Source organism: Argentina anserina, chromosome 2 (assembly GCF_933775445.1).
Source record: "Argentina anserina chromosome 2, drPotAnse1.1, whole genome shotgun sequence".
NCBI classification, from domain to species: domain Eukaryota; kingdom Viridiplantae; phylum Streptophyta; class Magnoliopsida; order Rosales; family Rosaceae; genus Argentina; species Argentina anserina.
In genome coordinates this window covers 24777415-24798726 of record NC_065873.1, presented here as the reverse complement: position 1 = coordinate 24798726, position 21312 = coordinate 24777415, and the positions used below count along the sequence as shown (strand labels likewise).

Genomic DNA, 21312 nt, shown 5'->3' with positions numbered 1-21312 from the left:
AAAGGGGCATCAATCTTCATAGAAGGGTTTTATAAAAAGAGGTCGCAACAACTTTCCTCACAAAATAATTTTCTAAAGAAAGTTTCAAACATTTTTCACAAAAGATATTTATGAAGTCATCACAAAATGATATTAAGCGACTTTGCGGAGAATGTTCATTTCTCCAAAAATTTTTTTTTCGGAAGAAAGTTCGAAATGATTTTATTTTGTTTTCGAACTTTCTTCACAAAATGGTACATTTTGATATTTATTGATGCAAGCTCTCTTTTGAAGTCTCTATATTTGTTGAACAACATCGTTAAAATAAGGTTATAAGGGAAAGTTGTTTCACAAAAAAAAAGTGGGATCTTCGATTAAATGAACACCAGACAACTACATATGATACTAGTATGCAAGAGTGAGGCAAAATAAAGTAAGAAATCAATAAAGGGTCAATTTGTTGAAATGATCATTTAGAACTTCAGAAGATGGTTAAGGTACCCAACCTATTGGTTGGGTTGGGTATATTGAATCACCCCCAAATAAAGCCTCATACCAAGTAGTAGATGGTAGCTCTTGTTCGCACGTAGTTGGGACCTTTAGTCCATATAAGAACAACATGTGCGGCTGTTCATATTTCACCATGTCTTAGACGTTTGAGTGATTCGAAAAAATATCAAAAATAAAATGGTAAGACTTCGCAAGAAATCTGGGCACTAACTCGCATCTTCCGTTAGAATGAACTCTAATGACATCTTCATAAGAGACTTTTGAGCAGATTGCCATCAATAGGTAGGAACATACATGGATATAGCTGCTCGTGAAATCAACCTAGGTTTGAATTTTGCAGAAGAGTTTAAGTTAAAAATTAGCATTATATTTCTAAAATAAAATAAATTTTTAAAAACAAAAATGTTTTCATTATAAACTGCAAGCGGGTCAGCCCAGGCCCGCTGGTTAGGGTAGGGTTCGCCATAGTCGGGTCGGGTATTTCCGGAACTTTCCGATTCGACCACCCTATCATTCATAACTGTGTGCGTCTCTCTCTCAGACTACATAGCCGAACCAACACTGCGCCAGAGAAGGATTTGCTTCTGCTCTCTGCAACCTCTCCCACCTATAAATACGAACCCCTCAAACTCAAAAACCTAGAAATATAAACAAGTACATACTCATACACACCATACCCATCACTATTTGATTTTTCATTTCTCTCGATTCTTTAAATTTCTCTACGTCTGATTATGGACGCCGCCATGGACGACGAGCTACAGAGCCAGGGGCAAGACGCGCCGCCATCTCCGCCGCCCCCGACGGCGCCGGAACCGCAGGCAGGCGAGGAGGCGGCGGCGGCGGAGGAGGACGAGGAAGACGAGGACGAGGAGCCGAAGAATGAAGAGGACGAAATGATGGCCAAGGCTCAGAAGCTCATGGATAAGACTATGGCTTCGCCTGACAACCCTAGCCCCAGTGTTCTTCACGCCTTGGCTTCTCTTCTTGAAACGCAGGAGCAAAGGTGAAATTCTTGCTTGATTTTGATTATTAGCATAGCCTGTAATGCTGAGCATTGTTACCATTGTTATTTGATTCGAGGTTAGTTTAGTGTTGATAATAGAGGCTTTGGATTTTACTTTGTGCTGTGGAGTTTCGCGGCATTGTTTGTGTTATGTCATTGATAGCTGTATTGAGCTGTGGTTACTTTGGTTTAAAGAACTGAAGACATGTTATTTGCTGCATGAAACCTTACTATGCTTTCGAGGCTTTTGGTAAAATACATTTCAAAATTTTGAAATCACTGTATGTTCAGGTACATGGAGGAAAGTGGTCATTCTTCCAGCAACGCTCGCGCTTCTCATGCCGCTGGACGGCTAGGGACCTTGGTTCGGGTAATTTGTTTTGGCCTGTGGTCTTAAAATTGATTTATCATCTGTGGGAAATATTGGACTAATTGCTTTTCTATTATCTCTCTTTCGCAGGAACATGATGATTTCTTTGAATTAATATCTGCCAAGTATTTGTCAGATATGAGATTCTCTGCATCAGTCCAGGCAGCTGCTGCACGGCTGTTTCTGAGCTGTTCAGTAAATGTGATTGTAAGATTCGAGTTTCAAGCACTTTTTTTCTTTCTTTGTCTACATAGTGTTTTATCATTAACTGACAAGCCTGAATGCGATGCAGTATCCTCCTGTTTTTGAAGAAGACGTTTTGGAGAAAATAAAGGAATGGGTGATGGATGAGACTCCCAACGTCTCGGTTGAACACCAGAACTGTAAGCATGATTTGGGGGGAAAGGAGGTTTCAGATTTTCAAATGCTGAAGACATATTCTACTGGACTTCTTGCTTTGTGTTTGGCTGGGTATGCTTCTCTAGTCCTTTGATCCTCATCTTATTTTTAGTGATTAGTTATGTTCACATAATCTTAAATCACGATAATTCCAGGGGCGGTCAACAAGTAGTGGAAGATGTGTTGACGTCTGGATTGTCAGCCAAGCTTATGCATTATCTTCGTGTCCGTGTCCGTGTTTCGGGGGAGTCTAGTATTAGTCAGAAGGTTTCTAGTCATGTAACAGAGACAAAAAATCCCTCTGGGGTAAAAGGTAAAGATGAAGGACGGGGTAGGGTTCGGCAGATTCCGGAAACAACTCATTTTGATGATCCAAGGATACCAAGTGAGAAATGCTTAGATGAAGTTTCTGGAGGAGAACGGTGGGTTGATGGTGGAGAACCACCTGATGGAATGGATGAAGGGGATGAGATCAATGATGTTGATGGCAGTGATTCTCGTGATTTACGTGATGGAAAACTAAAATCGGGTGATTTTGATGAAATTGGGAGAGATGAATCCTCAAGGCGCAGATCTAACCGTGGCTGGGCACGATCTAGAGGGAAGGGAAGGGCAAATGAAGGCAGTGTAGAAAATGAACAGCTGTTGACCTCACCAGGATCTGCGATTCGGTTGGGACAGGGGCGAAGCTTTAGAGAAAAGAGTACATCAAAGAATTCAGATTTGAAAAAAGTATCAGATTCTAGGAAGCCATTGAGCAAGAATGCTTCTGATGTTTTGTTTCTGGAAAGAGAGGATAATGATGAGTGCTTCCAGGATTGTACAGTTGGTAGTAAGGATATTACTGATCTAGTGAAGAAAGCAGTTAAAGCTGCTGAAGCTGAAGCTAGAGCAGCGAATGCACCTGTGGAAGCCATCAAAGCTGCTGGTGAGTCCGCTGCGGAAGTCGTCAAAAGTGCAGCTTTAGAGGTATTTAAAAGTGCACCCCCACCCCCCCCCAAAAAAAAAAAACTCACACACCCACACTTAAATTTATTCTGTTTGACCTTTTCTTCTTTTCCTTAGTTGTTTGCCACTTGACTGCTCAGGAATTCGCTAAGACAAATGATGAAGAAGCTGCAGTTTTGGCTGCTTCAAGAGCAGCATCTACTGTAATTGATGCAGCCAATTCAATTGAAGCTCTAAGGTACTTTTTTTGTTCTTGATGCACTTTGTGTTTTACTATTATAGAGATATTCGATGAGTTGAATGCACCATATTAACCTATTGTTTTCAATGATCAGCGTGAATGCAGCAAATACTTCTGCTAGTGCTGAACCATTACCTTCAAGCTCTAAACTTCAAAACCATGAAGACGTTGAAGAATACTTTATTCCAACAGTTGAATCTCTTGCACAGTTGAGAGAAAAATACTGTATTCAATGTCTTGAGACTCTCGGAGAATATGTTGAAGTTCTTGGACCTGTATTGCATCAGAAGGGAGTAGAAGTGTGTCTTGAGTTGTTACAACGAAACTCAAGGCATAAAGAACCGTCAAAGCTCGCAATGCTGTTGCCTGATGTAATGAAGCTCATATGTGCGCTGGCTGCTCACAGGAAATTTGCTTCATTGTTTGTGGATAAGGGCGGCATGCAGAAACTACTTGCCGTCCCCAGAGTTCCTCAAACTTACTTTGGCCTTTCTTCATGCTTGTTTACGATCGGTTCGCTGCAGGTAATGACATATGATCTGATCTTTACTTGTCATAAATTTTATTATCATATTTTCGCATTGTTGTTATTAACAGTTTGTATTTTTTTGTTTCAGGTTGTAATGGAGCGTGTCTGTGCTCTTCCTTCAGACCTGGTTTACCAGGTGGTGGAGTTGGCTCTCCATCTTCTTGGGTGCTCACAGGATCAAGCCAGGAAAAATGCAGCCTTATTTTTTTCTGCTGCATTTGTATTCAGGGCAGTTGTTGATGCATTTGATTCTCAGGATGGCTTACAGAAAGTACTAGGCCTTTTAAATGATGCTGCATCAGTAAGATCTGGAGGAAACTCTGGGACGTTAGGACTCTCTACCTCAGGTTCACTTCGAAATGATAGGTCACCGACAGAAGTACTGACCTCATCAGAGAAACAGATTGCCTATCACACTTGTGTTGCTTTGCGTCAGTACTTTAGAGCTCATTTTATTTTGCTTGTCGATTCTCTACGTCCAAATAAAAACAGTCGAAGTGCAGCTCGGAATCTTCCTAGTGTAAGGGCAGCTTACAAGCCACTTGACCTTAGCAATGAAGCTATTGATGCAGTATTTATGCAGTTACAGAAGGACCGAAAGCTTGGTCCTGCATTCGTAAGAACTCGTTGGCCGGCAGTTGATAGATTTTTGGGGTATAATGGACATATTACTATGTTGGAGTTATGCCAGGTATACTGGTTTCAGTATTTCTCTTCTTTAAATTTCCTACAAAGAATATACACTGAAGTTTCCCTCCGTTGACACTTGAACATCCCTTATGTTCTGTTTTCTGTATTAATCTGCATATGCTCTAACTTTATGGTTCCCTGTTTCCCAACTCGTTGGCCTGCAGGCTCCACCTGTTGAGCGCTATCTACATGATTTACTTCAATATGCATTGGGTGTTCTGCACATTGTTACATTGGTACCTAGCAGTCGCAAAATGATCGTGAATTCAACATTAAGCAACAATCGTGTTGGTATAGCAGTTATTTTGGATGCAGCAAGTGTTAATGGTAGTTATGTGGACCCAGAGGTCAGGCATTTTCTATGATCGTAATTATAAATTTGGTGACCATTTTTTTTTTCTATTTTTGCAGCTTTTAAGTTATCTTTATGTATCTTTTCAGATCATTCAGCCAGCTCTAAATGTGTTGGTCAATCTTGTTTGTCCTCCACCTTCAATCAGCAACAAACCATCTGTACTTGCACATAGTCAGCAGTCTATATCTGCTCCAACCTCAAATGCCCTTGCTATAGAGAAAAATACCGATCGAGCTGGGGAATCAGCTCTTGTAGATCGAAGCAGTGTAGCAGCACAAGGTACTGGTGCACAGTTGAACAGTAGTAATGCACAATCCTCAGCTGCCATGACAACTTCTGGATTGGTTGGGGATCGCAGGATATCTTTAGGAGTTGGGGCAGGTTGTGCCGGGCTTGCGGCACAACTGGAGCAAGGGTATCGGCAAGCAAGAGAGGCCGTTCGCTCCACCAACGGTATAAAGGTTCTGCTGCATCTTCTCCAACCACGCATATATTCTCCTCCTGCCGCACTCGACTGTCTACGTGCACTTGCTTGCCGAGTCCTTCTTGGTTTAGCGAGAGATGATACAATTGCACACATATTGACAAAACTTCAGGTAAGTACCTCTCATGTTGGCAGATGTTGACCAACTAGATATGAGTTCAGTTCTTATGTTGTAAATTCTTCTTTTGAGAAGACTTCAATATCTGAAAGTAATTTCCATCCAATTGGACTAGTTGGTGGCTGGTAATTCTCCTGTTTGAATACTAAGGTCACACATTTTAAGCTGAATAACATAGATTACTTAAAAATATTGCTTGCTTATCCTATCTTTACTCTATATGCATCTTGTCTCGCATGCTTATCCCTTCTTTACTGTCTATATGCATCTTGTCTTTGGTTGATTCTTGTTTTTGCTTAAGGTTTCAAACAGTTCACTGCATCTCGTCATTTGGCATTGAATTTTTTTTCCTGAAAAAGCATTTTCATTTTTAAGTTATTATCCTTTTTTTTTCCTACTACTGACTGCAACATGATGTTCTAGGTTGGGAAAAAACTATCAGAACTAATTCGAGATTCTGGGAGCCAAACACAAGGATCTGAGCAAGGCAGGTGGCAATCTGAACTTTCACAGGCAGCAATTGAGTTGATGGCAGTAAGCAACTCTGTGCTTTCAGTAGTGCAAATACTGAATATACACGTTATTTTATTTTTGGAATTACTCTTTTTGTTATGTGAAGGATATGTGGTTGCTTTTAGTTCACCTTTTCTCCACCTTCCTCTCTTCTACTTTTAGTTTTCATTTTAAAATGTATGAAACATGATTACATTTTTCCTTTTGTGGATAGATTGTGACGAATTCTGGACGTGCTAGTACATGGGCTGCCACTGATGCCGCTATGCCAACTTTGAGGCGCATAGAACGGGCAGCAATAGCTGCTGCCACTCCTATCACTTACCATTCCAGGTATATGGCAATTTCTGGTATAAGGCCTTGGAAGAGTAGATTATTTACTTTATTTTTTTTGTCAATCAATTTGACGGCTTTTCCTTTTCCCCTTCCCCTTCCTTGAAATTGCAGGGAGCTCTTGCTTCTAATACATGAGCATCTTCAAGCGTCTGGTTTGGCCGTAACAGCTTCTTCCCTGCTAAAAGAGGCCCAATTGACGCCTTTACCATCCTTGGTTGCCCCCTCATCTCTTGTGCAGCAAGCTACACAAGAAGCCTCATCTCTGCAAATTCAGTGGCCCTCTGGTCGCACCCCTATTGGATTTCTTACCAACAAATCAAAGATAGCAAGGGGGGAGGATGCAACCTTGAAATGTGATTCTACTATCTCATACTCGAAGAAAAAACCTTTAATATTTTCTCCAAATTTTTCTCTTCAGTCAAAGAATCCATCCCAGTCCCATGACTCTCACCCGACATTGGCATCAAATGTCTTCAGTGCATTGAAAGAGTTATCTGCCCCTGCAGATGCATCAGATGCATCAGAAATCCTGCCCAAACCTTATGTTGATACAGAGTACCAGTGTAAGACACCCATCCTGCTGCCTATGAAAAGAAAATTATCAGAGGTAAAGGATCCTGGGTGTTTGCCATCATCTGGGAAGCGCATCCATACTGGGGACCAGGGATATCGGTCTCCACTTTTTCCCACACCCAATATTGTGTGGAAAAGCGGTCTTCTAAATGATCTGGGTGGGTTCGCTACCCCTACTTTCAACATGAGAGATCAACAATGTCGATCCACACCTGCATGTTTTTCATCAGAGTATCTGGATGATAACCAGTATGGTAATTCTAGTATGGGTCTGGCAACCCCATGCTCCCAACTTGGGCTTCAAACCGACCCTCAACCAAGCAACCCGGAAAGGTTGACACTTGACTCGATGGTTGTTCAGTATCTGAAGCACCAGCATCGCCAGTGTCCTGCACCTATAACCACTCTTCCACCACTGTCCTTGTTACAGCCGCATGTTTGTCCTGAACCAAGACGAACCCTTGATGCCCCTTCAAATGTAACTGCCCGGCTTGGCACTCGTGAGTTCAGAAGTATGTACGGTGGGGTTCATGGAAACCGCAGGGATCGTCAGTTTGTTTACAGCAGATTCCGGTCATGGCGGACTTGTAGGGATGATACTGGTACCCCTTTGACATGCATATCTTTTCTTGGTGACACCGCTCGTATTGCAGTAGGCAGTCACGGTGGTGAGCTCAAAATTTTTGATTCTAATAGCAGCAATGTATTGGAGAGTTGTCCGAGCCACCAGTCTCCTGTGACGCTTGTTCAGACGTATCTTTCCGGTGAAACTGAATTGGTGCTCTCTTCTAGTTCAGAAGATGTGAAGTTGTGGGATGCATCTACAATGTCTACTGGACCAATGCATTCATATGAAGGGTGCAAGGCTGCAAGATTTAGCAATTTTGGAGGCGTTTTTGCAGCCCTATCATCAGAGCCAGCCCAGAAAGAAATTCTAATATATGACATCCAGACTAACCAGTTGGAATCAAAACTGTCAGATACAGCTGCTAACACCGGCCGTGGACATTCATATTCTCATATACACTTCAATCCTTTGGACACAATGCTTCTCTGGAATGGTGTCCTGTGGGACAGGCGGGTTTCCAGCCCTGTTCATCGTTTTGATCAGTTCACGGATTATGGAGGTGGTGGCTTCCATCCTGCCGGGAATGAGGTATGTAGACCCTTTCCCTATAGATGCTTTTATCACCTCTTTGTTTTTTAATCTCTGCATCAGGTTTAATTTCTCTAGGATAGCAATAATATGAAATGAGATTCAATATTCTCTTCTCTACTTTTCTTTGATCCAAGATTTGAAATGAGATATTTATTTGTTCAAAGATTTGAAATGAGTGGTTGTGTTTAAACTAGATGCAATGTTTTGCCAATATTTTCATGCATTCTAGGGTGGACAACATCTATAATTATGTTAAATCCTGTGTAGATGGGCTTTTGTTGGTGCAAATATTTTTCTTGGTTCTCTTTGGTGTCTTTTAATTTGCAATCATTATTGTTATTTCATGAGCTAATTTTTTATCATATCACATTGGTTGTTTCATTTTTGAATTGATATATTGGATATCTTCAACAGGTGATTATAAACTCTGAGGTCTGGGATCTCCGGAACTTCAGACTCCTCCGAAGTGTACCTTCGTTAGACCAAACTACAATAACTTTTAATGCCCGTGGTGATGTGATTTATGCAATCCTCCGGAGAAATCTTGATGATGTAATGTCTGCGGTGCATACACGTCGTGTAAAGCATCCTCTATTTGCTGCATTCCGCACGGTGGATGCGGTTAACTACTCGGACATTGCTACTATTCCGGTTGATCGTTGTGTCCTCGATTTTGCTACGGAGTCGACTGATTCTTTTCTTGGGCTGATTACAATGGATGACCAAGATGAGATGTTTGCATCTGCTAGGGTTTATGAAATTGGTCGACGAAAGCCGACAGATGATGATTCTGATCCTGATGATCTTGAGAGTGAAGACGACGATGACGATGAAGAAGATGATGACGACGCAGATATGGATACTTTACTGGGCCCTGATCTTGACGGTGATGATGACAGTGATTTGAGTAATGATGACGATGATAGTGGGAGTGACCCTGATGATGACGATGAGGGGGATTTTATGATGGATGGGGACTTTGATGGAGGAGCTGGAATGCTTGAGATTTTGACAGACTATGATGAAGAGGATGATAGTGATGAACTGGTTGAATCCTTCAGCAGTGGCGATGAGGAGGATTTTGCAGGCCATGGTTTTGGTTATTAACTGTAACATATCTAAATGATTAGATTGGAGCTGGTAGATGAGCAGATTATGTAATTATGATCTTTTTGAGAGTTTCTTGAGTGTTTACCAGTGATAAAAGGCTTAGCTTCATTCATCTTTTATACATCAATCTTACACCTTTGTTTCATCTTTGATTGGTATACCTTTTTTTTATTTTTTTTATCAAATGATTGGTATACAAATTGGAGGACGGAAAATGTAAATCAAAGACTTGCTCAAAGGCATTAGAAACTGTAAATCAAAGACTTGCTCAAAGAGAAAGGTATGCATGCTCCAAGAAGTTGTTTACATATGATTACATGATTAATATTCATGCTGTTGCATATGTGAAAATAATTAAACTAGTTTCTTGCATGCATGAATTTTATTTCAAAACATGTGACAGTATACTATAGATGCTTGACCACGAAAATTTCACCATATGAAAAAATTCATATGTTGAATCAAATGCAAGATATATAAGGTATTCGAGAAAACTAAAACTAATTTTGTATAAATCCTAGTGTCTAGTGGCGTGTTGTGTAAATTTACTTGCAACCCAAATCTAATAAGTGTATCACTAAACAAACAGGCCCAAATATGCTCAATGTAGTATAAATGTATTTTCTGGTTACAGAATATGTGAAAATATGTGGTCAAGATGTGCTCTAGATAAACAAATGTCGTTGAAAGGAAAAACATATATAGATGGAGTTTGTTAGTTACTTCTCATTTTCTTCCGTTATACCTCAGAATGAGTAAACCAGTTCATTTTGAAATTTTTATCAAGTTTATATCGATGTATGACTTGAGTAGGAAATGTAATCGAATTTTTTGAAAGTAATTATCCATACCCCACTTTTTTCTCCTACAATCTCTCCCTACGATAACTTACTGTTATATACATTTTTTTTTTCAAATGAAAAAAAAACCTAAGTGGAGCTAGGGGGTTCTATAACTTGTAACACCTCGGTTACTTTTTCACTCCTCCAAAATCTGAGTACACCTTTTTTTTAACCAAAATGCCCTCCAATTAAGTGATACCGAATAAAACTTTGAGCACGACATCTTCGCTCATTTCGATCCCCACCCACCAACGATGAATCTGAGCTGAGTTTAGAAAATTAATCTTAATCTTTCTTGCAGTGAACTCTTGAATGCGTTCTTGTTGTGGTTAGCTTTGTTCGCTATCGCTCAACCGTTTGGATTGAGCAAAATTATGCCACCGGCCATGATCCAATATAAAACTTAACTTTTATATTTGAATTGTTAATATGTGGCTAGAACCCAAAATCTTTTTTTAAACCCAAAATATCCTAAAGTTTAATTAAAGGGACTGAGTCTAAGCTTAAGGAGTACTCCATAAATTTCTTAACGATCATCACCGAAAATCATGAACCCAGTATGTCTCCTCTTTGTTGTGGGTTCAATCTTGGTAAAAATAATATATAATTTTTAATATATTTATATGTTTGTCCGTGAATTGAAAAAGTCAAATATAAATAGAAAAATTGGGGAGGTATACCCATCATTTTTGGAGGTGCAAATATAACCCCTTGAAACTAATGATCAGTTATTTATTCAATTCAATACATCTTTTTTTTTCGTGAACACGAATCACTTGATTACTTGAGCGCCACACAATTTGAATTGCGCATCAAGTGACTCCAACGCTATATCAAATCATACCGAGGGGAAAAATGACACAATTCCAATTACTCAATTCTGTGTGCCTCCCCTTGTCGTTGATATAAGGAAGAAATATTCTCAGTTCCTAGTTTTGAAAAAATCTCAATCCAGTGGGCCGCTTTTACCCGCCCAACAAAACAACATTCTGACCCGGCCGTCATCTATTTATTTTCTTGACTTCATCTTCAAGTGTCGCTCTAAAACCGCTCGCTCTCAATAACCAACTCCTGCACAGTTCTATTCCTCTCACTTTTCGCTCTCCGATCCTAAACCCTAGATTCCCAATATGTCATCGGAGCCTCTCCCAGCCTCCGAGCTCAGCCCTAAGCCTGAGAATGGCGCTAACGGCGAGAACGGAGACTCAGTGAGCAAAAAGGCGGCCAAGAAAGAAGCCGCCAAGCAAGAGAAGCTCCGCCGCCGCCAGGAGCAGGAAGAGGCCGCCGCCGCCGCTCGCGCTCAGTCCGATGAGCCGGCGGACCCGCTCGCCGGGAACTACGGCGACTTGCCGCTGATTGAGCTCCAGTCGATGAAGATCGCCGACGTCAAGAACTGGACGGAGGTCGGAGCTCTGACAAAGGCCTTGAAGGACCAGAAGGTTCAGATACGCGGCCGCGCTCAGACAATCCGAGCCGTCGGGAAGAACATGGCCTTCCTGGTGGTGAGAGAGAAAGGGTTCACGGTTCAGTGCGTCGCGACGGTCCAGCCGGAGATTGTGAGCCGTCAGATGGTGAAGTACGTGGCGGCGTTGAGTCGTGAATCAGTTATTGACATTGAAGGGGTTGTGTCAGTTCCTGAACAGCCTATCAAAGGCGCTTCACAGCAGGTATATGATTTTGTGGATCTCATGATTTTGTTTAAATGATTGATTTTGTTTTGGATTAGATTGTTGATTAAAATAATTGTTTTGATTTTGATATGAAATTATTGTTTTAATTGTTGAAGGTGGAGGTGCAAGTCAGAAAGTTGTACTGTGTAAGTAGGGCGGCTGTTTTGCCTATTAATGTCGAGGATGCTGCTCGTAGTGATGCCGAAATTGAAAGAGCTAGTCAGGTAGATGAGAATTGGGAGCTATTAATTGTATCTGTGTATGTAGTTAACTAATTGTTGGATTATTTGGTTGGTTTAGGCTGGAGAACAATTGGTTCGTGTCAATCAGGACACTCGTCTGAACAACCGAGTTATTGACATAAGAACACCGGCTAACCAGGGAATCTTCAGAATCCAGAGTCATGTTGGATTGGTAAGTTTTGGACCTTATGTATGGTTTGTTGGTGTTGTGTTTATGCCGATGAAAGTTTTTGAATTTAGATTGTGTATTTCTAATTGGCTGCATGCTAATGCAGATCTTCAGACAATTCTTGCTCTCCGAAGGGTTTTTTGAAATCCACTCCCCTAAGTTGATTGCTGGTTCCAGTGAAGGTGGGGCTTCAGTGTTTAAACTGGACTACAAGGGGCAACCTGCCTGCCTCGCGCAGTCACCGCAGCTCGCCAAGCAGATGGCCATCTGTGGTGACTTTGGTCGTATCTTTGAGATTGGTCCCGTTTTCAGAGCTGAGGACTCCTTCACACATAGGCATCTGTGCGAGTTCACTGGTCTTGATATTGAGATGGAACTTAAGTGGAACTATTTTGAGGTAATATATTAGCATGTTTGTGCTTTTTTTCTTTTAATGATCAGAACCTGAATATAGTTACTGTTGTGACTTATGAACATCTAATGGTTTTTGGTGCAGGTTATGGATGTCGTTGACAAGTTATTTGTTACTATGTTTGACTATCTGCACAAGAATTGTGAGAAGGAACTTGAAGCTGTAAGGAGGCAGTATCCCTTCGAACCACTAAAGGTTATGCTCTTTTAAATTTTTGATTGAGATTAGTTTGAAGTGGTATTATTGTGAGTTCTGACCACAAATAAGTTCTCTGTCATGTGTTTGGTTTCTGATTCTTTATTTTTTCTTAATTTGCAGTACTTGCCTGAGACTCTACGTCTCACTTTTGCGGAAGGTGTTCAAATGCTAAAGGTCTCTCTCTCTCTCTCTCTCTCTCTCTCGGGCAAATTCTTTTTATTTTCATTTTGTGACCAGCTCACATTGAAAAACATGGTAGTAGACTTTTATACAATTGCCTTATTGGAGACAAAATTATGTAGGCACATTCAGTCCTTAAAGATTGATGATAGATTGATAGGAATGATAGCTCTTTATTGGTGGCTATGTTGTGATTGTTTTTTGGATGGTTATAGAGTTGGTCATGGTTAAAGTTACATAACCTGCTTGTATAACTTTAAGTTTGACCTGTTTGTGTAGGATGCTGGTGTTGAAGTTGATCCGATGGGTGACCTGAATACTGAAGCAGAGAGGAAACTGGGCCAACTAGTCTTGGAAAAGTAATTTTAACTTCGATGATTTGTTTGCTTCAAACTTATAGTGTTATAGTTACCATTAATGAACTTGATTGTACTTGCTATCCCAGATATGGCACTGAGTTTTACATACTGCACCGCTATCCATTGGCTGTGAGGCCTTTCTATACCATGCCTTGCTATGACAATCAGGAGTACAGTAATTCATTTGATGTCTTCATTCGAGGTAAATGATCAATGATGCTATCTACTTTGTTTGACATACTATGCTTTCCTTATAGCTTTGGTTGAATAGATCTCAGGTTCTTTGTTTAAAACCAAGATGTACTGAATTGGTCTCACATAAATCATATCTTAATATATCTTTTTTCATTCCTTAGGTGAGGAGATTATATCAGGTGCACAACGTATTCATGTACCAGAGTTCCTAGCTGAACGTGCTGAAGCACGTGGAATAGATGTCAAGACTATATCAACATATATAGATTCCTTCAGGTAGTCTAATCTTTTTGCTTTTGTATGTTTCATGTGAAATGTTAGCAACCCTTCTCCCCCAGATAATGTAGCAGCCATGTCTGAACTAGTTCGTAGTTTGTGCAGATGATTTACCATTGTTCCTATCTATCTTTAGTGTCTGCACTCAAATGTTCTTTGTTAATGATGCTGTCAGTTATGTATAGTGCGACAAATATGTTCTTATTCTGGACTATTAATCAACTTGTTGGCTTTTACAGATATGGTGCACCTCTCCATGGTGGATTTGGAGTAGGGCTGGAGCGTGTTGTGATGCTCTTCTGTGGTCTGAACAACATCCGCAAAACATCCCTATTCCCACGTGACCCTCTCAGGCTAGCTCCTTGATTTCTTCAGTTAAAGTGGCAAATAAGTAGCAGTATTGGTTTAGTTCATAATGTTTGGATTTTTTAGGAGACTTATAAGTGGTTGTTCACTTGTTTCATCTGTTCAACTTATTGAAATCATAAGGAAGTGAATTTTGCTGAAGTGTCTTGTTGATATTTTCTTTCTTATAATGTTTTTGTTCAATATCTGTCTGGCTTTAGCATTTCCAATTTTTGTTAAGTTCTTGGCAAACTGCTATCTTTCATGATGATTTACCTTGGATCATAATGTACCCTAGCATCCTCTATTAGGTGAGGCACAATTCGTCTGTCCTAAGCATGCTTGCAAGTTGCTTAGAACCATACGTGGTACGCCTTATGGCATCAATAACGAATTTGAACTCCCATGTGTTATCGCTTTGTCTTCACTTGAACTGTATCCTGGGAATTTAATGTGTATTGAAACCCCTCATTCAGTTGGTGTATCAATATTTCATTTGCACCTCGTGTACATGATCTCTAGTGTAAGTTGGCCCCAAAAAGGATCTGTTTACTAGTCTTGGGTGATGCATTGGTATGCAAATGAAAGCAACTGCCCTGTGGGAAATATGAATGTGGAGGAAGTTTGTCCTAAATTTCTCTTTATCATATTGTCCTGTGGTACATCACTTCACTCAGTTTGTAAGTTGCGCAAAACGGCACAAGTTTTTAACTGATGGTTCACAGACATCGGAATCCATACACAGCCGTGGTCGGAATCCATATTATCTGCCTCTGCCATCCCAATTAGCTGGGTCTGAACACAGTATAATCATCATGAAAGAACAAGTAGATTTGTTATCCGAAAGAACAAGTACCATCAATCATCTGACGACTAATTCATCTCAGATCGGAGGTGAAAATAGATTAAAAAGCATGTAAACTGAGGCTTTATTCAGCCAGGTAATGGTGAAAACCTGGACTCCATCTTCTTCTACACATTCTATCCAGGCAACGCATATGACATATCCAGGGGTTCCAGGCAGAGCCGCCGGTAGGTAACTTTCTGGGGTAAATTTAAATGTCTTTCTGGAGTCTGGCGTAAATTACTGGCAGCAGTAATAGTTAATATCAGTGAACTTTTACTCTTCTCAGAAGCTCACTCTGGTTTTATAAAAACCCACGAAAGCCACCACCACGACTAACCCGAATCTCAGTTGCCTCTCTCACAGTCACACCCGACACCTCAAAAATGTTGGGGGCTTCCAAAACCCTACTAAACCCTTCTTCTCCATCTCTCTCATTCCCCTCCCTGAAACCCCGCAACAATCTCCCCAATAACCGCCTTACTTTCCGCCCCAAACCGCCGCACTCCTTCTCCATCAGAAGTCAACATGCCCCGAACCCGGACGAGCCCACCCCGGGTCAGCTCCGGGTCGACATTCTCTCCGAGTCTCTACCCTTCATCCAGAAATTCCGGGGCAAGACCATCGTGGTGAAGTACGGCGGCGCCGCCATGAAGGACGAGAGCCTCCAGGCCACCGTCGTCAGAGACCTCGTCCTCCTCGCCTGCGTCGGCCTCCGCCCGATTCTCGTCCACGGCGGCGGCCCGGAGATCAATCTCTGGCTCAAGCGCCTCAACATCGAGGTTAACTTCCACGACGGCCTGCGTGTCACCGACGCGCCGACTATGGAGATCGTCTCCATGGTCCTCGCCGGGAAAGTCAACAAGCACTTGGTGTCGTTGATCAACCGGGAAGGCGTGAAGGCGATCGGGCTCTGCGGCTCCGACGGCGGGCTCATAACCGCCCGGCCCGCCCCGAACGCCGAGAAATTGGGGTTCGTCGGCGAGGTGGCGCGTGTGGACCCGGGGATTCTCCGGTCGATCGTCGACAACGGCTACATTCCGGTGATCGCATCGGTGGCGTCGGACGAGTCCGGGCAGCAGTACAACATCAATGCGGACACGGTGGCGGGGGAGATATCGGCGGCGCTGGGGGCGGAGAAGCTGATTCTGCTGACAGACGTGGCAGGGATACTGGAGGACAGAGAAGATGCGAGTAGCTTGGTGAAGGAGATAGATATAAAGGGAGTGAAGAAGATGATGAAGGATGGCAAAATCGGAGGAGGGATGATTCCGAAAGTGAGTTGCTGTGTGAGGTCATTAGCTCAGGGGGTGAAGACTGCTAGTATTATTGATGGCCGGAAACCACATTCATTGTTGCTTGAGGTTTTGACTGATGAAGGAGCTGGGACTATGATCACTGGCTAAAACCCTAAACCCTGTTGCCTTCTGGTTTTCTTTTTTGTTACTTCTTTTGTATCAAAGTTGTAATGGACTAGTAGTAATGAGGAATTTGCTTTTACAACTCTGCCAATTTTCATCCTTATACAATCACAACTGTCATACATTGCAGCCAGTTAGTGATCAAATATACATCATTTTTGCTCAGAAGATAAACAAGTGATCGTTGTCTCTCAATGCATTCAGTTCTTCAACCACTGAGCCGTCGGCCATGACAACTGTGCTTCCTCCTTTTTCCAATTTTTTCTCTGCATTCACAACATGTAACGGGTTACAGTATGCTCTCAATTACCTGCTACCTTGGCCTTCTTTGACTGATTTAAGACTCTCATTGTATGTAACTTATGTGCTTAGATCACTCTATAATATTTCCAAAATTGATCAGGTTTGTCCTTGGAGAACACAAATATTACTACGGAAGAAAATGAGGGTTAGTATGATCCTTTGGAGATGTGTGTATCCAATAGAGTGGTGATATGTACCTGCTAATTTCAGAAGGTCGTCTATAGAATCAGGCAGATGAATAAGTTTTCCTTTGGATTCACCTTCATTTGGATGATGGCCGTGTATTATCACTCTCATGGTGATTGGCCCTGGACTTCCAGGAGCATTAGTTTTGTTTGTTCCTGTTACATGACAGCAGTACCGTCAGGCAAGATGTGTATATAGTATCACTGCATATTAATAAACTGAACTTATAGCCATTGTTCCTAATATATAAAAGCACATTAGCCATCTTGTGAATGCTCACTGTTCAGTAGTTATATCATATATATTTTGATTTTGCACCACTGAATTTCACTTTTCATAGGTGACATAGTTATAGGATGACTCCCCTATACCATGAAACATCTGTATCTAACAGAAGAATTATACTGGGGGATGATCGAGCTACCTTCCAGATTTGGCTCTCCATGGTCAGTTACTGGTTCCTGATTATGTGTATTCTCATTTGGTTCCATGTCCTGCAAAGAAGATGGATAGATTTAAGATCGAAAGAGAATGAAACCTAAAGTCTTTCTGATTCCAAAGAAGTACAATCACACGTCCATTCAAGATATTCACTGAACAGTAAATAAATGTACCTGCCCTGTATTTAGTTCTTCCAGCAATTCTGGTAGAAATGGAATTTCTTGTAACACCTCTTGTTTTAAGTCCTTCAAGTGCTGAGAATGAAAGAGTCAGCATGAACAACTTTTCAACATACCTCAGCATGATAGTATGAGTTATGAATTCTAAAACACTTGGAATAATCAAATCTTCAAGTATGTTTATATTTGAAGTTGCTTACAATGATCAGGGACAGTCATAGTGCCTATATATATAGTTATGTACTCATATTGCAAACCTGAGTGAAGTTTGTGATGATTATCTTTGAGTCTTCATTCTGTGGCTGGATCATTTGCTTGAAATGCTGATGACTGATGCGGATAACCTGAGAAAGCCTTTTTGTTCTCACCGTAAAAGGTTGTGGGATATTAAAAAACACCCCAAGCTCTCCTACCAAACCCGCAGATCCTGTAGTTGACAAGAACTGACAGATACAAGCCATTTTATGAGACTAACATCTATCTATTGTTCTATACTGATACAGGACTTAAAGTGCTATACTGTGAGATGATGTATGCAAAGGAAGTTATACGTGTTGAAGTGGCAAGTTATGAACTTCTGATTCCCCTCATAATGGAAGAACCTTGAAAGTTGAAGAATTGCTTCTTCCATGCATACAAGTTCAGTCGACAGATTATTTGTAAATGAAGCTTTCAAACATACCTGTTCTGTACCGTTCTTGTATACTAACATATCCTGCAGTTTCAAATATTCTCACTACAATTAAATATGTTTCCAGTGTTGCAGTTTGAACATCAATATGTGAGAGTGAGAAGTAATACCAAAGCTCCGGTTACTAGGATGTAAAAGTCTGTTGGAATTTCGTTTTGCAAAATAATTTCAACTTTGGGTTGAAAATATTCTGCTTTCATCTCTGAGACCTGTAACAAACAAAGATTGTACACAACATTGTTGAGTTACTATCAATATTTTCTAGATCGATCCAGTATAGAGTGGAGATGAACTAACTAATGAAAATTGTACCAATTGAACAGTGAGCTCTTCAGAGATTCCTTTGAACAGATAGGTTTTATCAATGGTTTTACGGAAAAGATGGTGGGCAATGCTGGATCTTATTGCTTTCGGAAGGTCTTGTAAAACTTCTTCCTGCTGCAACTCTGCTGTCATGAATTTGAGTTGCATGTGGGCAAGCATTTGCTGTTTCATGCCTTCTGGAAGTCTGTTATTGCTTGCATATCTGTATATCTCGTTGATGGAGTCCCTCTAAATAGTAAATATATAAATCAAACTCAACATCATGAGAAATTGTATGATCAATTCTATAGTAGCTTCATTTTCTATGTGACTAATCGGCCTTGCCAAGTCTTTGCTAAATAGGCATCTGCATATAATATATGTCGATCATTAAAGAAAAGTTACCATGAACAATGTTCGGACAGCACTGTGGACAACGAGATTGGTCATGTTTCCAACCAAATAAGCAAACAGTCCAATATTGAAAAGCATATAGAAGATGCTGAAAATCTTCTCCCCAAAGTTAACTGCGTGCAAATCACCATAGCCAACAGTGGTGAGGGTGACAGTGGCCCAGTATATGGCATATGTGTAACCTAACCAGATGCTTCTGTGCTCAAAATTATGGACCTCATTTCCAATCCATGTATCGTCTGAGGTTTTGTGATGGGTGGCCATCCAGTAGTAGAAGCAACCTGCTGAGTGCACTGCAAATAGTGTAACCTGTACAACATCCATATATTTGTAGGAAAAGTTAACCCAATTAAACATATATTGCATAACGCCATAACATAGTACGTACATTACCACATCTGATCACACTTCCTCCCAGAAGAAGAGTGCATGAAGCATTTCGAGGATTATGAATAGGCGAATAGCTATGATCGATGAGAGCAAACTAGTACTTACACAGATGAGTTTGACGTATCTGATCCAGAAGTAACTAAAGCGAGTGTCTTTCTCTAGCCTGCATGCCGAAAAACATTGGTCGTTACTTCATCAGTGATATATATATAGAACACAGTTGTGTTTTCAAAAGAGAATGTGGCTAGGACTAATATATATCTGGCCCGAGTAGGTAGCTAGAATCCATAAAGTACCTTATAAAGAGTTCACTGACACGCCGGAGACGCCATAGACGAAGCAGATTGAGGATGCCAAAGACGAGGCCATTCTGCGCATGCCCAGTGAAGAGTCTGTGGAGGGATTGAAACGGTAGGGTTGAGGCTACGTCCATTGCGAAGTAATATTTTGTAACATACCTGCAATCATACCATCACCCAGTTCATTACAACAAATTAAGCAAACACGAATCTTAAAACATGTGTTAATAATCAAGGACGATTCAATAGTATGGTTCTCTTATTGGTTAGTTAACTACCACATTAATTCACATCCTTTCTAATTTTTGCATCAAATCCGAGTTTGATTAGTATTCACATCATCATATCCATGCTTCTCACCTGATAAATAACATTTTCAAGGTTCACTTGTAAATGGGTATTTGTTGTTTCATTTACCCTCATGTTCAGTTTTTCAGTAAATTAAATTAAACACATATTAATCTGTTTGCTAATTACTATGTAAAAAAAATTATGATCCTTTACTATAGCTAGTTACTATTGATGAATTGTTTTTTCCTATTTTTATTATTATCTTTATAAAGTTCTCGATATTTATTATTATCTTTACTATTGATCTCAATTTGTTTCTAGTAAAAAATTGTCCACAAGCTCTCGAAAGATTCAATGGTTTAGTTTCGTATCAAAGAACGTACAAATTATTTCTTTCCTACAACCAGTTTAATTATTTCCAATTGTGACGTCAATACAGCGTTCATGTTTCTCCGATCCTTATCAAACCGATCTAGATCAGTCTCTTTACTAGTGTGACTTACCTATTACGTTATTTCTAAAGAAACCAATCGACTTTCATAGTTTCCTACAGTCTTACCTGGAAGCGATTTTCTTGTGATCAACCACCAAGAGGTAGGTTGACTTATCCAAGTAAGCCACAAAGAAAGTGAGTACTATATCAACGGCGAAGAAGGCGTCGACCACCAAATCCACCGGCATGAGAGACCCCGTTGCCACCTTTTTGAAAGCCAATTCGAACGGCGACGCCCATGCTGAGTACACCACCAGCACCACCAAGAACGTCTGCCACCACCTTCATACATCACAATATTGACTAGCTACTAGTTAGTTCATATTCAACTATATATGCATAGAAATAAGTGTACAAATAATATATACTTCCTAACATAGAGATCCAACAACGTAGATTCATTCATCAAAACTTGACGTAAACTTTCAGGTTGTCGAATAAGAGAATATGAAGGTGTATGATATATCATATACATACCGATATCTCCTATCGTAGGGAGCAATAACAAAATTTTTGGTCTGCAAATGGCCTTCTTCGATCACGGTTCCGAAAGCGGGCAACATGCTGCTGGAAACCGAGGCCAAGTTCCTGATTTCGCCGCTCGACCGCCTTCGGAACAGCAGAGGCAGCGGCGAAGCCGTTAAGAACGAGGACGACATTATTATTGAACCACTACTAGAAGAGATCGAGCGAGGGGAGAAGGAGAAGAAGAGGAAGATGTAGTCGTCTTGGCCAGTTGTTCTTGTTGTTGTTTATATATGGGATTAAAGTCTACGATCTCATTAGAATAATGATTAATAGTTTCTAATTGTTTGTGCAAGTCTACGAGCTGATTAATGTGTGCATATC

General features: G+C 40.7%; 4 protein-coding genes across 4 annotated transcripts; 3 read left to right on the top strand and 1 right to left on the bottom strand.

Moving 5' to 3' along the window:
- Window positions 1–1071: 1071 nt before the first annotated feature.
- LOC126784991 (DDB1- and CUL4-associated factor homolog 1) lies at window positions 1072–9470 on the top strand. Its single transcript, XM_050510557.1, has 14 exons — window positions 1072–1495; window positions 1787–1865; window positions 1956–2072; window positions 2158–2336; window positions 2420–3233; window positions 3353–3450; window positions 3548–3977; window positions 4071–4673; window positions 4837–5019; window positions 5114–5623; window positions 6053–6163; window positions 6357–6475; window positions 6590–8207; window positions 8625–9470. The coding sequence occupies exons 1-14, from the start codon at window positions 1224–1226 to the stop codon at window positions 9315–9317; spliced, it is 5826 nt and encodes a 1941-aa protein (XP_050366514.1). The 5' UTR covers window positions 1072–1223; the 3' UTR covers window positions 9318–9470.
- A 1729-nt stretch (window positions 9471–11199) lies between these two features.
- LOC126784994 (aspartate--tRNA ligase 2, cytoplasmic) lies at window positions 11200–14370 on the top strand. The gene is made up of 10 exons (XM_050510559.1): window positions 11200–11829; window positions 11949–12056; window positions 12133–12246; window positions 12350–12640; window positions 12740–12850; window positions 12974–13027; window positions 13313–13392; window positions 13479–13594; window positions 13749–13863; window positions 14103–14370. Exons 1-10 carry the CDS (start codon window positions 11293–11295, stop codon window positions 14227–14229), a joined length of 1653 nt encoding a protein of 550 aa, XP_050366516.1. The 5' UTR covers window positions 11200–11292; the 3' UTR covers window positions 14230–14370.
- Window positions 14371–15063: 693 nt separating this feature from the next.
- Window positions 15064–16555, top strand: LOC126784995 (acetylglutamate kinase, chloroplastic). Its single transcript, XM_050510560.1, has one exon. The coding sequence runs from the start codon at window positions 15439–15441 to the stop codon at window positions 16456–16458; it is 1020 nt and encodes a 339-aa protein (XP_050366517.1). The 5' UTR covers window positions 15064–15438; the 3' UTR covers window positions 16459–16555.
- On the bottom strand, window positions 16527–21272 carry LOC126784992 (potassium channel KAT3). Its single transcript, XM_050510558.1, has 13 exons — window positions 20941–21272; window positions 20530–20745; window positions 19677–19838; window positions 19486–19543; window positions 18982–19299; window positions 18586–18825; window positions 18384–18482; window positions 18265–18297; window positions 17840–18025; window positions 17577–17657; window positions 17387–17456; window positions 16974–17117; window positions 16527–16739 (listed from the first exon to the last, which is right to left on the bottom strand). Exons 1-13 carry the CDS (start codon window positions 21120–21122, stop codon window positions 16636–16638), a joined length of 1893 nt encoding a protein of 630 aa, XP_050366515.1. The 5' UTR covers window positions 21123–21272; the 3' UTR covers window positions 16527–16635.
- Between the last annotated feature and the right edge of the window lie 40 nt (window positions 21273–21312).

What these genes read in the sequence shown, in the direction of transcription:
- LOC126784994 (XM_050510559.1), top strand. Translation starts at nt 11,293, where the DNA reads ATGTCATCGGAGCCTCTCCCAGCCTCCGAGCTCAGCCCTAAGCCTGAG. An exon ending in TTAAGTGGAACTATTTTGAG is followed by an intron (nt 12,641 to 12,739) that starts GTAATATATTAG and finishes TTTTTGGTGCAG; the next exon opens with GTTATGGATGTCGTTGACAA. An exon ending in ACATATATAGATTCCTTCAG is followed by an intron (nt 13,864 to 14,102) that starts GTAGTCTAATCT and finishes TGGCTTTTACAG; the next exon opens with ATATGGTGCACCTCTCCATG.
- LOC126784991 (XM_050510557.1), top strand. Translation starts at nt 1,224, where the DNA reads ATGGACGCCGCCATGGACGACGAGCTACAGAGCCAGGGGCAAGACGCG. An exon ending in CTTGAAACGCAGGAGCAAAG is followed by an intron (nt 1,496 to 1,786) that starts GTGAAATTCTTG and finishes CTGTATGTTCAG; the next exon opens with GTACATGGAGGAAAGTGGTC. An exon ending in CTTGCTTTGTGTTTGGCTGG is followed by an intron (nt 2,337 to 2,419) that starts GTATGCTTCTCT and finishes CGATAATTCCAG; the next exon opens with GGGCGGTCAACAAGTAGTGG.
- LOC126784992 (XM_050510558.1), bottom strand. Translation starts at nt 21,122, where the DNA reads ATGTCGTCCTCGTTCTTAACGGCTTCGCCGCTGCCTCTGCTGTTCCGA. An exon ending in CCCTACGATAGGAGATATCG is followed by an intron (nt 20,746 to 20,940) that starts GTATGTATATGA and finishes TGATGTATGAAG; the next exon opens with GTGGTGGCAGACGTTCTTGG. An exon ending in ACAAGAACGGTACAGAACAG is followed by an intron (nt 18,026 to 18,264) that starts GTATGTTTGAAA and finishes TGTATCTGTCAG; the next exon opens with TTCTTGTCAACTACAGGATC.
- LOC126784995 (XM_050510560.1), top strand. Translation starts at nt 15,439, where the DNA reads ATGTTGGGGGCTTCCAAAACCCTACTAAACCCTTCTTCTCCATCTCTC.